The sequence below is a fragment of the Oncorhynchus gorbuscha genome, linkage group LG25 (assembly GCF_021184085.1).
Source record: "Oncorhynchus gorbuscha isolate QuinsamMale2020 ecotype Even-year linkage group LG25, OgorEven_v1.0, whole genome shotgun sequence".
NCBI classification, from domain to species: Eukaryota; Metazoa; Chordata; class Actinopteri; order Salmoniformes; family Salmonidae; genus Oncorhynchus; species Oncorhynchus gorbuscha.
This window is the reverse complement of record NC_060197.1, coordinates 803,511-817,233: the sequence shown is the minus strand read 5'-3', so window position 1 is coordinate 817,233 and position 13,723 is coordinate 803,511. Positions and strand designations below refer to the sequence as shown.

General features: G+C 45.8%; 1 protein-coding gene across 1 annotated transcript in view; it reads right to left on the bottom strand.

Moving 5' to 3' along the window:
* snd1 (staphylococcal nuclease and tudor domain containing 1) overlaps positions 1–13,723 on the bottom strand; it is a 326,061-nt gene that overhangs the window by 74,535 nt on the left and 237,803 nt on the right. Inside the window, exon 18 of the mRNA XM_046328833.1 lies at positions 4,870–5,011. Within this exon, the coding sequence (XP_046184789.1) occupies positions 4,870–5,011 (142 nt within the window). The remainder of the gene's footprint in view (positions 1–4,869; positions 5,012–13,723) is intronic.

The following is a 13,723-nucleotide window of genomic DNA, read 5'->3' as shown; positions in this document are numbered from 1 at the left end:
GGGGAGAGGGAGAGCGGGGAGAGGGAGAGAGGGATGGGGGAGAGGGGGGAGGAGAGAGGAGAGGAGAGGGAGAGAGAGGAGAGAGGGATATGAAGAGGGAGAGAGAGGAGAGAGGGATAGGAAGAGGGAGAGAGAGGAGAGAGGGATAAGAAGAGGGAGAGAGAGGAGAGAGGAATAGGAAGAGGGAGAGAGAGGAGAGAGGAATAGGAAGAGGGAGAGAGAGGAGAGAGGAATAGGGAGAGGGAGAGAGGGGGAGGGATAGGAAGAGGGAGAGAGGGGGAGAGAGGGATAGGAAGAGGGAGAGAGAGGAGAGAGGGATAAGAAGAGGGAGAGAGAGGAGAGAGGAATAGGAAGAGGGAGAGAGAGGAGAGAGGAATAGGAAGAGGGAGAGAGAGGAGAGAGGAATAGGGAGAGGGAGAGAGGGGGGAGGGATAGGAAGAGGGAGAGAGGGGGAGAGGGGAGAGAGAGGGGAGAGATGAAAAATTGAATGATATCTGTAACATTTCCCCAGACCGGAAAACAAATACAACAAATTCTACCACATGTTTACACACACACACTCTTTCGGTAATTAAATCTGACCAATAAAATGTTTTCTCACAAGCAAAACTGTTGCAACCGACCGATATTACTGTGCACTTTGCTTCACCGTTTAGGGACCATTAAGAGACATCAGGGAGCTTAAGAGAACATGAAAACACAGCCTACTATCTTCTCTTGGTATGTGAAACACAGTGACCACAGGCAAGAGTATGAACAGAACTGAGCACAGTGGGAACTAAAGACAACTAGGAGTTTTATTTACACTTTATAAGAGTGTGTCTTCAACCCCTTTGAAAAAAGAGGAGGTTGAAACACGGCGGATTGATTCCCTTTGGATTTACTCCGATGCCCCGAACGGCTCGCCCAGCGCCTCAAGGTCGGTCAAGGAGTCTTCGCCCCCAGCTGCCTATTTTTATCCATACAGTAAATGGAGTGATGACGGCAGCTGCCAAAAAAATTAACTTGTCTGACCTCTCACCTCTGATCTTAAAACACTTAAGCGTGAGAGAGAGGAGTGAGGGAGAGACAGGGAGGGAGAGAGAGAGGAGCAGGTAAGGTGGGGAGAGACGAGGTCAAAACTCTCTCTCAGGTAGATTGCTGTCTGTTGTGGTCAACCTGTTTGCCTCGTACAGAATTCTGCTACAGTATGGAAACAATTTTGGGAGCGAGAACATCTATTTGCTGGTGATGAATTCACAGCATCCTATACGTGTCAGAATATATTTCCATAATAGCGTACGGCATGGCATTGGGGACTGCATATTTAGAGAGATCCCTGCTCTCTGAGAAAGGTGGGATTACAAACTGATTAGGGGGAAACCTACTGCTTGACGGCAATTCGTCGGTGCCGTGCGCCTTAGGACCAACTTAACCACAACACAGAAAGCTATGTCATTATCAAAAAACAATCTTCATAGTATTTCTAAAAGCACCCCCCTCCCCCTACATTATAAATTCTGCCGTCTCTGAAAAAACATGTCATGCAATTGCAAAGCACTCGGCTTGTAAGAATTTACTGGGCCTGGGCTTTGAAGTGCTCTTCAAGGGGCTGTGGGCCTTAATGTGGGAGGGAGGGAGGGGCGAGAGAGAGAGAGCGAGAGAGCGAGAGCGAGAGAGAGCGAGCGGGCGAGAGAGAGTAGGAGGGAGAGAGCGAGAGAGAGGGTCACAGGGGGTGATTCTGGTCATATTTGCCTGCCTGCTGAAAATAACAATCGTGTTTTTCCTAACGAGCACATAACTCTCTCGGTGGGAGACATCGGCCAATTAAAAACTAAAAAAAGGCCCCACATTGCTGGTTCATCTGAAATCATGAAAAAAATCTAATAAAAAGATGACTAAAACTGTGCTTGAACGCAAAGACTGCAGTACTACCAGCCAGCCAAGCAAGTTTCCTGAACCCAACGTGTGTCTCCATCCTGTTCTGGTTCTTCACATGTGCTTTCCACGCTTCCGACTGTTATCAGGCTAATCAACCCCGTCTGTGCCAGAGTGTTTTACTGTCAATCACACTAGTCGTCACGGTGATCACATAGGTTACATGGCACATCATCAGCGTTCTACATAACTTCCTCCGGGGACGTGGGGGATATATGCAGCTACATGGAGGGGGATCAGCAGGAGGAGATCTGTTCTGATCACGCTCCAACACCTGAACATCTCCTGGGTGGGTGGTGTGTACGTACGTGGTATTAGTGAGGGGTTATGTCGGGTGCCAAAGGCTGCCATGCTCCAACATCTGAACATCTCCTGGGTGGGTGGTGTGTACGTACGTGGTATTAGTGAGGGGTTATGTCGGGTGCCAAAGGCTGCCATGCTCCAACACCTGAACATCTCCTGGGTGGGTGGTGTGTACGCTCCAACACCTGAACATCTCCGTGGTATTAGTGAGGGGTCATGTCGGGTGCCAAAGGCTGCCACGCTCCAACACCTGAACATCTCCTGGGTGGGTGGTGTGTACGTACGTGGTATTAGTGAGGGGTTATGTCGGGTGCCAAAGGCTGCCATGCTCCAACATCTGAACATCTCCTGGGTGGGTGGTGTGTACGTACGTGGTATTAGTGAGGGGTCATGTCGGGTGCCAAAGGCTGCCACGCTCCAACACCTGAACATCTCCTGGGTGGGTGGTGTGTACGTACGTGGTATTAGTGAGGGGTTATGTCGGGTGCCAAAGGCTGCCACGCTCCAACACCTGAACATCTCCTGGGTGGGTGGTGTGTACGTACGTGGTATTAGTGAGGGGTCATGTCGGGTGCCAAAGGCTGCCACGCTCCAACGTGATAGGATTGTCACGCTCACGGAGACGCAGGGCTCAGATTGGCTCTAAATGAATGCAAATTAATTAATTATCGCATTAAGATGAATTAAGTGACGACGAAAGTCAATTTCATGGCCTCTGCCAAAGTCCAGTGGCACTAGTCAGAATGCCTTCAACTGAAATAAGTCTTCAGCATTGACCCCAACCCCTCTGAATCAGAGCGGTGCCTTAATGGATATCCATGTCTTCTGCACCCAGGGAACAGTGGGTTAACTGCCTTGTTCAGGGGAACAGTGGGTTAACTGCCTTGTTCAGGGGAACAGTGGGTTAACTGCCTTGTTCAGGGGAACAGTGGGTTAACTGCCTTGTTCAGGGGAACAGTGGGTTAACTGCCTTGTTCAGGGGAACAGTGGGTTAACTGCCTTGTTCAGGGGAACAGTGGGTTAACTGCCTTGTTCAGGGGAACAGTGGGTTAACTGCCTTGTTCAGGGGCAGAACGACAGATCTTTACCTTCTCGGCTCGGGGATTCGATCCAGCAACCTTTCGGTTACTGGCCCAAAGCTCTAACCACGAGGCTACCTGCCGCCCCATGAACAGGAGGGGGAGTGAGATCCCCACCCACCCCTACCTTGTTATGGAACACACACTAGAGAATGTGTGATTGAGTGAATGACCGAGAGAGAAAGAGAGTGATTGAGTGAATGACCGAGAGAGAAAGAGAGTGATTGAACCAATTAAAGCAAAGTGTCTTGGTGTGATGATGCAACACGCTCATTAACCCCTGCTCTGTCCAACCAACTCCTCGTTCCCACGAGGCATGGGACCAAGTACACAGTCACATTGAATCACAGCCTCCCGTCCTATTCAAGGAGCCAAAAGGGGATAGGCGCTGGAGCCAGCCTTTGGCAGACTCCTCTACGACTGTAGTGTGTAGTGTACACACTAACCAGCGTGTTGTTAGACACAGGGCTATGCATGAGACGCCACACACAACCGTTCCAGCTATGTTGTGTCTGAACACATTACTCAGACAGAGTGTGTGTAGAAAACATTGGTAAGAATATTAACGGTAAGAATGTTTATTTTTAAAGGAGAGCCTAAAAGAAAGATGTTCCTTACATTGTAGATGTCTAACGCCTTTGGGCTGTGGATGAGTGGAGGGGGTTGAGTTTGGGTCAGCTAGAAGAATGATAATGATATAAAATGTGAGGGTTGGTTCTCTCTGTCGATGGCAGGGGGTTGGATGGGTTAGTAGTAATTACATGAGTGGCTGGCCATAGTGCTGCTTCACTGGGCTCGGGCTAACAGGCCTACATAAACACACTGTCGCTCGCAACACACACACACAGAATGCAAACAGACACAGACAGAAACACAAACATGCAGACAAACACACACACAACCTTGGCAGCCCACAGAGAGAACAATGATGGCCATTAGTACAACAGCAACAGTAGATGCTGTACACTAGATCACATCTAAGCTCAGAGGGCTAAACTATGGACCTCTCCTTACACCGACCCATAATGCATCGCACACGGAGAGCGAGGGGAGGAGGGTGATGGCGGGTGCAGACATGCCAAAACACCTGGGATTGTTATTTATTCTGTCTCAAACGTTCCCTCCCTCCACTGGGGAATGACAGAATAATCTGGTGATTTATTCCAGTCTTTCAGTAGCAAAAACAAGCGGAAGGTTGGTGTGTTTCTCTGCAGGAAGGTGGAGGATGCAGAAGGAAGATACATGTGAGAGCAGAGACCGTCTGGGCTGTGGGGCAGAACTGCCCGTCATCCATGAAGTCAGCCTCCAACTAGTCCTGTCTCTCGCGCACGCACGCACGCACGCAACACACACACACACACACACACACACACACACACACACACACACACACACACACACACACACACACACACACACACACACACACACACACACACACACACACACACACACACACACACACACACACACACACACACACACACACACACACACACACGTAAACCAAAACAACCCAGTCAAAATATCAGACAACACACTCTCTCCCCCCCCCCACACACACACACACCTGTCTCCACGTCCTGGGTGTAGAAGTGCATGGTGTCCGTGATCTCGGTGACATATACAGCTCTGTAGTTGGCTGTGCGCTCTTTCTCCTCCATCACGTGCACCACCTCCTCCACCTTCTTCTCCTCATAGTTGGCCCAGATCTGAGGGGGGGAGGAAGGTCACATGATTAGGGTGAAGCATGACAGAACACTCCCTGTTCTTATGTGTAATATAATGATATCATTAATATGAGGTATTTCTCGTTAAATTGGGGATCTACTTGTAGGACAAATGAAATAATATACAGTCCCCTGTCTGACTGAAGACCACAGCAAAAAGGACATTTGTCATGTCTAAACCTCCAGCTAAGCATGCCAGTTCCTTATTATACGTCACATGATCAAACATTAACATACTCAACACAAACCCAAACTACTACTTTAATCACTGCCAACTCCAACAGAACAATTCATTTACACTCCAAAATGACTCCCATTACTTGATTCAGGGCCTGTTTTGATGCCAAAGGGAAATACAGTCTAGAACAAACAACCCCTAGACCGGAGAAACATGGGTCTGTTATCTAACAGCAACACCAATCCCCTGTGGGACAACCTCTCTCCCTCTTTCCCTCTCTTCACCATCCTCTAGAGTGTTTTTGGTGTGGAAACCAGGTCAGCTCCTCTCCAAGGTTGGCCCTCTGTCGGGAGGGCAGGAGGCTCATTAAGGGAAGAGTGTTCCGCTTGGGGCCACAAATCAAACACTATGGTCGACGCTATGGACTCACAAACACACACAAAAACACACACATGCGCGCATGACAACAGCCACACACACGCGTGTGAGGGACAGGATGACAAGAGCTCCCTAATCATCTCTCCACCAGCTGATGTTCTGAGGCTCCTGCAGATGGGGTCACTGAACCCCACTGCCAGGGAGAACAAGTGGAACACAACTTCACAGCAACTAAAGTCTCCTTTCCTTGTGTAACACCACAACACATCTGGTTCTACTCCTTTCATTTCCACCGCAGGCTGTTGTGTTTACTTGGAGGTAATCCAAAAAAACTAACAAGTTTGTGGTATTTATATAGTATAGCGATTTCAAACCAAAATTGATTTGTCATATGCTTTGCAAACAACAGGTGTAGACTAACAGTGACATGCTTAAAGGCCCTTCCAACAATGCAGAGAGATTTATTTTGAAAAAGTAATAACACAAGGAATAAATACAATGAGTAACGATAACCTGGCTAAATACACAGGGTACCAGCACCGAGTCAATGTGCAGGGGTACAAGGTCGATATTACTATGTTCGATAAAAGTTATTACGCATAGATAATAAACAGCGAATAGCAGCAGCATGTGAAGAGTGTGAATGTATGTGTGTTTGAGTGTGTGTTTGTCCCAGACTAGGCAGCCTTATGCTTGAACCTGTTCATTCTGGGCTCAATATGTATGTGTGTGCACGCCTTATGTGTTTTGTGTGTTTGTGTGTTGGAACCTGTCGGTGTAGTATGGCTTGAACCTGTTCAGGAGCATTCTGGTGTGGTTAGATTCCAGTGAGTGTACATTGAACCTGTGCAAGAGAGTCAGTGCAAAAAATAAGAATGAAAAAAAGCAGCTTTATGGCTTGAAGCTGTTCTGGAGCATTCTGGTTCCAGACTAGACAGCCTTATGGCTTGAAGCTGTTAAGGAGCATTACAGTCCCAGACTAGGCAGCCTTATGGCTTGAACCTGTTCAGCAGCATTCTGGTCCCAGACTAGGCAGTCTTATGGCTTGAAGCTGGTCAGGATCCTTTTGATCCCAGACTTCGTGCTCTGGTACCGCTTGTCACCAGCTTTTAGCAGCTGGCTAATTATTTAACTGTGTGGTATCATCAGCTAATTACCTTCACAAGGTCTCTCTCTGCCTCCCTCTCCCCCTCTCTCCCTCTGAGCAGTGTTACATGCTGACTAGACCAGGCACGGGCGTGAGTCTGCGTGTGCCATTGTGCACATGTTGATTTTGTCCATCCACACCAGATATGATCAGGACACGCAGGTCAAAATATCAAAATCAACTCTGAACCAACTATATTAATTTGGGGACAGGTCGAAACACATGAAACATTCACGGCCATTTAGCTCGCTAGTTTTGTTGCTTGTTAATTTGTCCTGGGATATAAACATCGGGTTGTTATTTTAAATTAAATGCATAAGGTCTTTTTTTTCTGGGTCTTTGTAGAATTTTGATCCATTTTAAGTCACATGTGTTCTCTACTCCGACATGTAATTCACTGATAAAAGAGGAAACCTAGTTAGTTTACAGTAATCTCTCCTCCTTCAGGCTTCTTCTTCTTCTTTGGACTTTATATGGCGGTTGGCAACCAACTTTAAGGTGCATTACTACTACTGGACTGGAGGGCGGAACTCAGCTCATCTTTCAATCACCCACGTGGGTATATGACCCTAAAAAACAATGAGCAGGTGGGAGAGTTATTTTAAATTAAATGCATAAGGTCTTTTTTTCTGGGTCTTTGTAGAATTTTGATCCATTTTAAGTCACATGTGTTCTCTACTCATGTAATTCACTGATAAAGAGGACCTGAGACACGTGGGTATATGACCCTAAAAAACAATGAGCAGGTGGGAGAGATGAGACTTGCATGCACGTCAAGCGTTAAAACCAAGTTCTATTTTAGCGCTTCGCTATGCAGACGCTCATTGACGTGCTTGATCAGTTTGGATGAAATTACTGAATAACATGTATGTGTACATTTATTTCGCAATGCTGGCGCATGTAACGTGATGCGCGGTGTGGTCAGCATGTTAGCATGGTAGGCTAATTACACCCAGCGTTCTATAGGCCTTTTTCGGCATGCTAGCATTAACCAATTACATCTGATGTATGCAGCATAAGACATTTACAGGCCCATTTCACTACTGCAATGAGTCGTGCTAGTGAATCGGCTTACTGCCTGCTACCTTGAATCATTGGGAACAAATATTTATTTTACAACAAGTGACACAGTGCGCCAGCCGAGCGAGCCTTGGCGGGTGCCCTGCCCACCTGGAGACAAAAGACTGGGTCAAACCACCCAATTACATTCAATTGCTTCTTTGTGGTGCCAAATAAAGGGAAGGGATATATTTTTTGTTAAATAATTTTGTGGATTCGACTGACCAGGAGTTAATTAAGACCCAAACATGGCCACACTTCACAAACTTCCACTTGTCTTTTTCCCTCTTTTTCTCCATCCCTCCCTTAGATATTAATGGATTCAATACCCACAATGCAGTGGGGCTTCAGCAGAGGGTAATGACATGTCCGGGCTTTTAATCAAACCTGCAGGACCAATCCGAGTGACACAGATTAGCGTGTCACTGTTCATTACCGTGGCAACTGTCACCGTGGTGGCAGGGGTTTGGGAGTCGTTCATGGCGATTCAGGCCAAGTGACCTCTGACACGATGGCCCACGTCACGCCGCCGCAGTGGCAAGGGAACAGGAGGAGAGAACACACACAGAATGCCAATCACAGCGCTGCTTTCACAACGACTTTGCAGAAGTGGCCTTCCACATGGTGCTCACCCACATAAACATTCTCCCCCGCTGTGCCCTAGGTGGATGACCTTCCGTGAGCAACCAACCATTCCTGTTTGTTCCACTTGAACGCAGGTATGTGACTGCTGTTGCTGATTGGACACCAACAGTGTTCCAAAAGGACGACAAAAACAGTGTCCCAAAAGGAGTACAACAACAGTGTTCCAAAAGGACAACAACAGTGTTCCAAAGGAGGACAACAACAGTGTTCCAAAAGGAGGACAACAACAGTGTCCCAAAAGGAGGACAACAACAGTGTCCCAAAAGGAAGACAACAACAGTGTTCCAAAAAGACAACAACAACAGTGTTCAAAAGGAGGACAATAACAGTGTTCAAAAGGAGGACAATAACAGTGTTCAAAAGGAGGACAATAACAGTGTTCAAAAGGAGGACAACAACAGTGTTCCAAAAGGAGGACAACAACAGTGTCCCAAAAGGACAATAACAGTCTTCCAAAAGCACAATAACAGTCTTCCAAAAGGACAACAACAGTCTTCCAAAAGGACAACAACAGTCTTCCAAAAGGACAACAACAAGTCTTCCAAAAGGACAACAACAAGTCTTCCAAAAGGACAACAACAAGTCTTCCAAAAGGACAACAACAGTCTTCCAAAAGGACAACAACAGTCTTCCAAAAGGACAACAACAGTCTTCCAAAAGGACAACAGCAGTCTTCCAAAAGGACAATAACAGCCTTCCAAAAGGACAACAACAGTCTTCCAAAAGGACAACAACAGTCTTCCAAAAGGACAACAACAGTCTTCCAAAAGGACAACAACAGTCTTCCAAAAGGACAACAACAGTCTTCCAAAAGGACAACAACAGTGTTCCAAAAGGACAACAACAGTCTTCCAAAAGGACAACAACTGTCTTCCAAAAGGACAACAGCAGTCTTCCAAAAGGACAACAACAGTGTCCCAAAAGGACAACAGCAGTCTTCCAAAAGGACAACAACAGTGTCCCAAAAGGACATTAACAGCCTTCCAAAAGGACAATAACAGTGTTCCAATAGGACAATAACAGTGTTCAAAAGGACAATAACAGTGTTCCAATAGGACAATAACAGTGTTCCAATAGGACAATAACAGTGTTCCAATAGGACAATAACAGTGTTCCAATAGGACAATAACAGTGTTCAAAAGGACAATAACAGTCTTCCAAAAAGACAACAACAGTTCCAAAAGGAGGACGACAACAACAATGTCCCAAAAGGACAACGACAGTGTCCAAAAGGAGGACAACAACAGTGTCCCAAAAGGACAACAAAAGGACAATAACACTGTTCCAAAAGGTGTTCCAAAAGGACAATAACAGTCTTCCAAAAGGACAACAACAGTGTCCCAAAAGGACAACAACAGTGTTCCAAAAGCCTTCCAAAAGGACAACAACAGTGTTCAGTGTTCCAATAGGACAAAAAGGAGGACAATAACAGTGTTCAAAAGGACAATAACAGTGTTCAAAAAGACAATAACAGTGTTCAAAAGGACAATAACAGTCTTCAATAGGACAAAAAGACAAAAGGAACAACAGTTCCAAAAGGACTATAACAGGTTCCAATAGGACAACAACAGTGTCCCAAAAGGACAACGACAGTGTCCAAAAGGAGGACAACAACAGTGTCCCAAAAGGACAATAACAGTGTCCCAAAAGGACAATAACACTGTTCCAAAAGGACAATAACACTGTTCCAAAAGGACAATAACAGTCTTCCAAAAGGACAATAACAGACTTCCAAAAGGACAATAACAGTGTTCCAAAAGGACAATAACAGCCTTCCAAAAGGACAATAACAGCCTTCCAAAAGGACAACAACAATGTCCCAAAAGGAGGACAACAACAGTGTCCAAAAAGGACAACAACAGTGTCCAAAAGGAGGACAACAACAGTGTTCCAAAAGGAGGACAACAACAGTGTTCCAAAAGGAGGACAACAACAGTGTTCCAAAAGGATGACAACAACAGTGTTCCAAAAGGAGGACAACAGTGTTCAAAAGGACAATAACAGTGTTCAAAAAGACAATAACAGTGTTCAAAAAGACAATAACAGTGTTCAAAAGGACAATAACAGTGTTCAAAAAGACAATAACAGTGTTCAAAAGGACAATAACAGTGTTCAAAAAGACAATAACAGTGTTCAAAAAGACAACAACAGTGTTCAAAAAGACAACAACAGTGTTCAAATCAAATCAAATGTTATTTGTCACATACACATGGTTAGCAGATGTTAATGCGAAATGCTTGTGCTTCTAGTTCCAACAGTGCAATAATAACCAACGAGTATTCTAAGGTCCACATGGCATGGGGTTTAACATGGGATAATCATGCTATGCTAGTGAAGCATGAATAGTCAGTAGTGACAAATGGTAAGAGATAGCTGAACCAAAGCCTAAGGGTGAACTGTGCCTTGCAGATGTCACAGCCAAACCCCTTGTGGTACTGAAGAGGAGACTGACTGTTTTACTAAAACCACAACCGGCATTATATACTAATGTGCAAAGAAATATGAAAATGAACTAACTAATAACGAACAAAGTTAAAAACACTGCAGAGTGTGAAGAGAGGAAACGTGAGTCTGGAAGGGCTTGCAGCAGTACTGGTATAGACTGGAATGGGAGGTAATTTAGAATGTCCTGGCAGACTAAGAGACATTACATTCAGAGAATTCCCTTTTTCACACACACACACACACACACACACACACACACACACACACACACACACACACACACACACACACACACACACACACACACACACACACACACACACACACACACACACACACACACACACACACACACACACACACACACACACACACACACAGGGATGGGGACATTGGGAACATTGATTAAAGGTGACAGCATGTCAATTCCAATAGAGTGTGTTCAGCCCGGGGGAGACCAAATCTCCATCAACACCCAGAGCACAGACACACACACACTAGTGCATACTCACACACACACACTCACTGGGGCATACAAACACACACACACACTGGCGCATACTCACACACACACACTGGCGCATACTCACACTGGCGCAAACTCACACTGGCGCAAACTCACACTGGCACATACTCGCACACACACTGGTGCACGCACACTGGTGCATACTCGCACACACACTGGTGCATACTCGCACACACACTGGTGCATACTCGCACACACACTGGTGCATACTCGCACACACACTGGTGCATACTCACACACACACGAGAAGAGTGAGATGAGGGTAGTAGGGGCACAGACACGCACGCACGCACGCACACACACACACACACACACACACACACACACACACACACACACACACACACACACACACACACACACACACACACACACACACACACACACACACACACACACACACACACACACACACACACACACACACACACACACACACGTTGGATGAATCCACACTGCTGTCATTGTCTGTTCTACACTACACAGTGAACTATCACTCGAGGTAGGACATGGCCACAGACCTCCACATCAGCTTCAGTCTAAACCATTTCCAACAACCCTGCTACTCCTTCTCTGGTGTAGGCTATACACTAGCGTACTTGTCTCATACTGGTTTTATCAAACTACTCTACCCAGAAGCCTTTGCCCTAAACTTCAAGTACTTTGCTTGCAGCCTGCTGAAACAAGTTTTCAAACCTATCACACAATGAAAAGTACAGCACTATTAATTAGCAATTGAGGTAATTGACATTTTGAAAATACGCAGCTGTGGAACAGCTAGTCATATCTGTCTAGAGCTGGAGGAGAACATGAATGTAGGGAGAGCGTATGGAGCAGCCTCTCTCCAGTTACACCACCCACATATGTAGTTTCATTGTTCATTCATTATTCAATAGTGCTCTGCAAACAATACAAATCAATACAAGTGCTTGTTATTAATAAAAGTTCCTTTGCAGATCAATCTAAGCCTCTATTGCGTTCCTAATGAAGGGGCCCAAACTCTGCTTGTTTGATGGGAGACACGAGACAAAGCCCCCCAAGAAGATTCAATAAAGTAAATATAGGCTACATGTTCACCTGAACTTCAAAACATTCAGACCTAGTTCCCAATCCCACATTCAATAACAAAGTCGCACCATTCTTCCAATTCAATCATCCAACAACAAGGTATTCACTCAGGTCAGGACATAACAAATCACTACCTCATCCCCACTAGACTTGATTGGTAAACCAATTCCAATACCAGGCTTTCCTTACAATGTTGAGCACAACGTTGTATTAATGAGTAGTGATATTAGGTTGATGGGGCTGGCGGGCTTGTGGGTGACCCCGGATTCCTCTGGCTCAACCGTTGCCACGGTGTGTCGAGCGAACTATTCGAGGCTGGAAAAGACGAACCAGCCTGGCGAATCAGAGTGCCACTCCAGCCAGCCAATCCATCCCAGCACTACACCACTCAACCTAACTAGGGGCTCGAAAGTGCAGCTGTGATGCATTCCATGTAAGAACACGGTCATACGCAACCTAGGCCTGGTACGCGGTCGCCAACACAATGACAATCCACACAACGCTTTCTGTAATGGAGACGCGATCTAAGTCTACTATGCATTCATCAGCCACATAGAATATGAATGACAATGACATAAATGAATACAATCATTGTATTTGTATGGACAACACACTCTGGCAAGCCGTGCAACGCTTACTGTACATGACAGTGTGCAACACCTAGACCCACACAACACGCATCGATGACCTGTGGTGTGATGGAGTAGTGCGCAATTTACTGATGACGCTTTACATACATGTGCACAGCCATGTTAATGAACTGTTAGGAGGACAGAACATGACGTCTATACACAGTGCATCCATCATGGAACAGCTGTATTAGTAATGACTAGAAGCATGTTTACAGGAATTATTATCACTGGTAAATGTTTGAAAAACATGCACAGTGGGGGAGGAATCTGTAAAGTGCTTGGCTGATTGGCACATGGGAAGATATGAACAAGACCAATATCTACAGTGTGTGTGTGTGTGTGTGTGTGTGGAGCCAGAACGTGCATTTCTAAAATGCTGTTTTAATAAAACCATCGATCAAAAACAGGGAGGCATAAAATCCCCTCTCACTTGTCTTAAGGGCAAATGTTAATTTTTCAACCATCTGGGTGATGAGAGGGGTGGTGGCTGGTGGAGCTTAGAGAGAGATAGGGGGTTGACCATGACTGATTCGATGACAAAGACCGATGTTCTCGTCAGGTAACACACGGGGAGATGTGGGTTGAACGGTGAATTATTTGACTGATTGCAATCACT